Below are 1,713 nucleotides of genomic sequence, written 5' to 3'. Positions count from 1 at the left end.
CCCCCCCCCCCCCCCCCATCATAAGCATATAGAACTGTCGACGAAACTGTAGCGATTTGTGGGTAGTAATGCTTGATCTCTAGTTTCTAGAAAAAAGGAGCATTGTGGCTGGTAGGGACTTTGGATCCTCTTTGGTACTTTTAGCCGGGGTAATGGTACCATACTTGTGTTGAGGATTGTTGGGAGAGGAGTCCCACAGCCGCTAATTAAGCGGAAAAGCGGTTGATCATGGGGTTTATAAGTAAGGAATACATCTCCATTGGTATGAAGCCTTTTGGGGAGACCAAAAGCAAAACCATGACCTCAAGTCAATGAAGATAGTGTCCCTCACTTTTATACCCATGATCTTCCCTTGGCCAATGTGGGACTCCAACAATCCTCAATAATCCTCCCGTCGAACAAACTATACCATAAAGTATATCGTAGAGCCTCCCCTGAGGCCTAGGCCTCATTCTCTGGAGCTTTCGAACAAAGTACACAATTTGTTTCACACCTGAGTGCCTCCTTTTCTAGAGCCATCGAACAAAGTACACCATTTGTTCGACACCTAAGTCACTATAACTACACCTTCGAGGCTCACAACTTCTTTGTTCGACACCTGAGAATTCCATTGACATGGCTAAGTTAAGATAAAGACATGACTCTGATACCACGTTAGGAACAACGACACATTGGTATGATATTATTCATTTTGATCATAAACTCTCATGGTTTTGCTTTCGGTTTCCGCAAAAGGTCTCATGCCAATGGAGATAGTGTCCCTCACTTATATATCCATAATCTTTCCCTTAATTAGCTAATAGTGGGACTCCGACAATCCTCAACACGGGGCTTCTTTTTTTGTATTGTGTATTCTTTCATCTTTTGTCAATGAAAGAGAAAAAAATTCATTAAAAAAAAAAGAAAAGAAAAAAAAAAAAAAGCTGGCTATTAATACATCTCGCTTTTTTTAACAAGAAATCGTGCATATTTCTTACTGTTCTATCGAACAATTGAAGTAGATTTGATTGCACAAAAAAAAATCTTTGGTGATAATTGTTAAATTACAATGAGACCCATTTGGTTTTAGTTGATGATGTACCCAGTATAGTATAATTTTTTGTTGCAAATGAGGGCTCGCACTCCAGTTCTATTCAAGTCAAATAAATAGCTATTCTTGTAATGCAGGTGCTTTTTGCAGTACTTCTTCTTGCTTATGTCCCTAATTTGGAACCATATCCTGGTTATGTCGTCATGCAATCTGAGTATGTTGACAACATGGACTATGAAACGCTTCCGGGAGAAGAGCACGTCTGTCCCGAGAGCCACGCTAATCTCTTTTCTAGTAAGTAATTTTTAAACTAAGCCTATTAATCTGAATCATTTTCTTTTCATATTATCAAAGAAACAACTTAAAAAATCCTTCCAAATTTTGTATCTCTTGGACCAATTGGTGCTTTATGAGGTGTAGAAATTAAAATATATGTAGCCTCAAGTACATTAACATCTTCTAAAAATAATCAAACATGTTTTTCATGCTATAATGTTTTTCAGGATGAACTTCTTAAGAATGAACTAATGAAACTCCAGAAACTAATTGTGAAATGATAGTTATTTACAGAAACTAATTGTGAAATGATAGTTATTTACTCAGAAAACTAGCTTTGGTTCAATGTGGTAGGAATATATTTTGGGTGGGTGACTCCACTTATGAAGCAGGGCTATCGAAAACCT

The 1,713-nt window shown here is 37.5% G+C and overlaps 1 protein-coding gene across 1 annotated transcript in view; it reads left to right on the top strand.

Annotated features, from left to right (window-relative positions):
- Positions 1-1,713, top strand: part of LOC111803655 (ABC transporter C family member 12-like) — a 21,661-nt gene that overhangs the window by 6,872 nt on the left and 13,076 nt on the right. Inside the window, exons 7-8 of the mRNA XM_023688166.1 lie at positions 1,168-1,324; positions 1,661-1,712. Of these exons, the coding sequence (XP_023543934.1) occupies positions 1,168-1,324; positions 1,661-1,712 (209 nt within the window). The remainder of the gene's footprint in view (positions 1-1,167; positions 1,325-1,660; position 1,713) is intronic.

Source organism: Cucurbita pepo, chromosome LG10, assembly GCF_002806865.2.
Source record: "Cucurbita pepo subsp. pepo cultivar mu-cu-16 chromosome LG10, ASM280686v2, whole genome shotgun sequence".
NCBI classification, from domain to species: Eukaryota; Viridiplantae; Streptophyta; class Magnoliopsida; order Cucurbitales; family Cucurbitaceae; genus Cucurbita; species Cucurbita pepo.
Note: the sequence above shows the minus strand (reverse complement) of the source record. Positions and strands in the feature narration are given on the sequence as shown.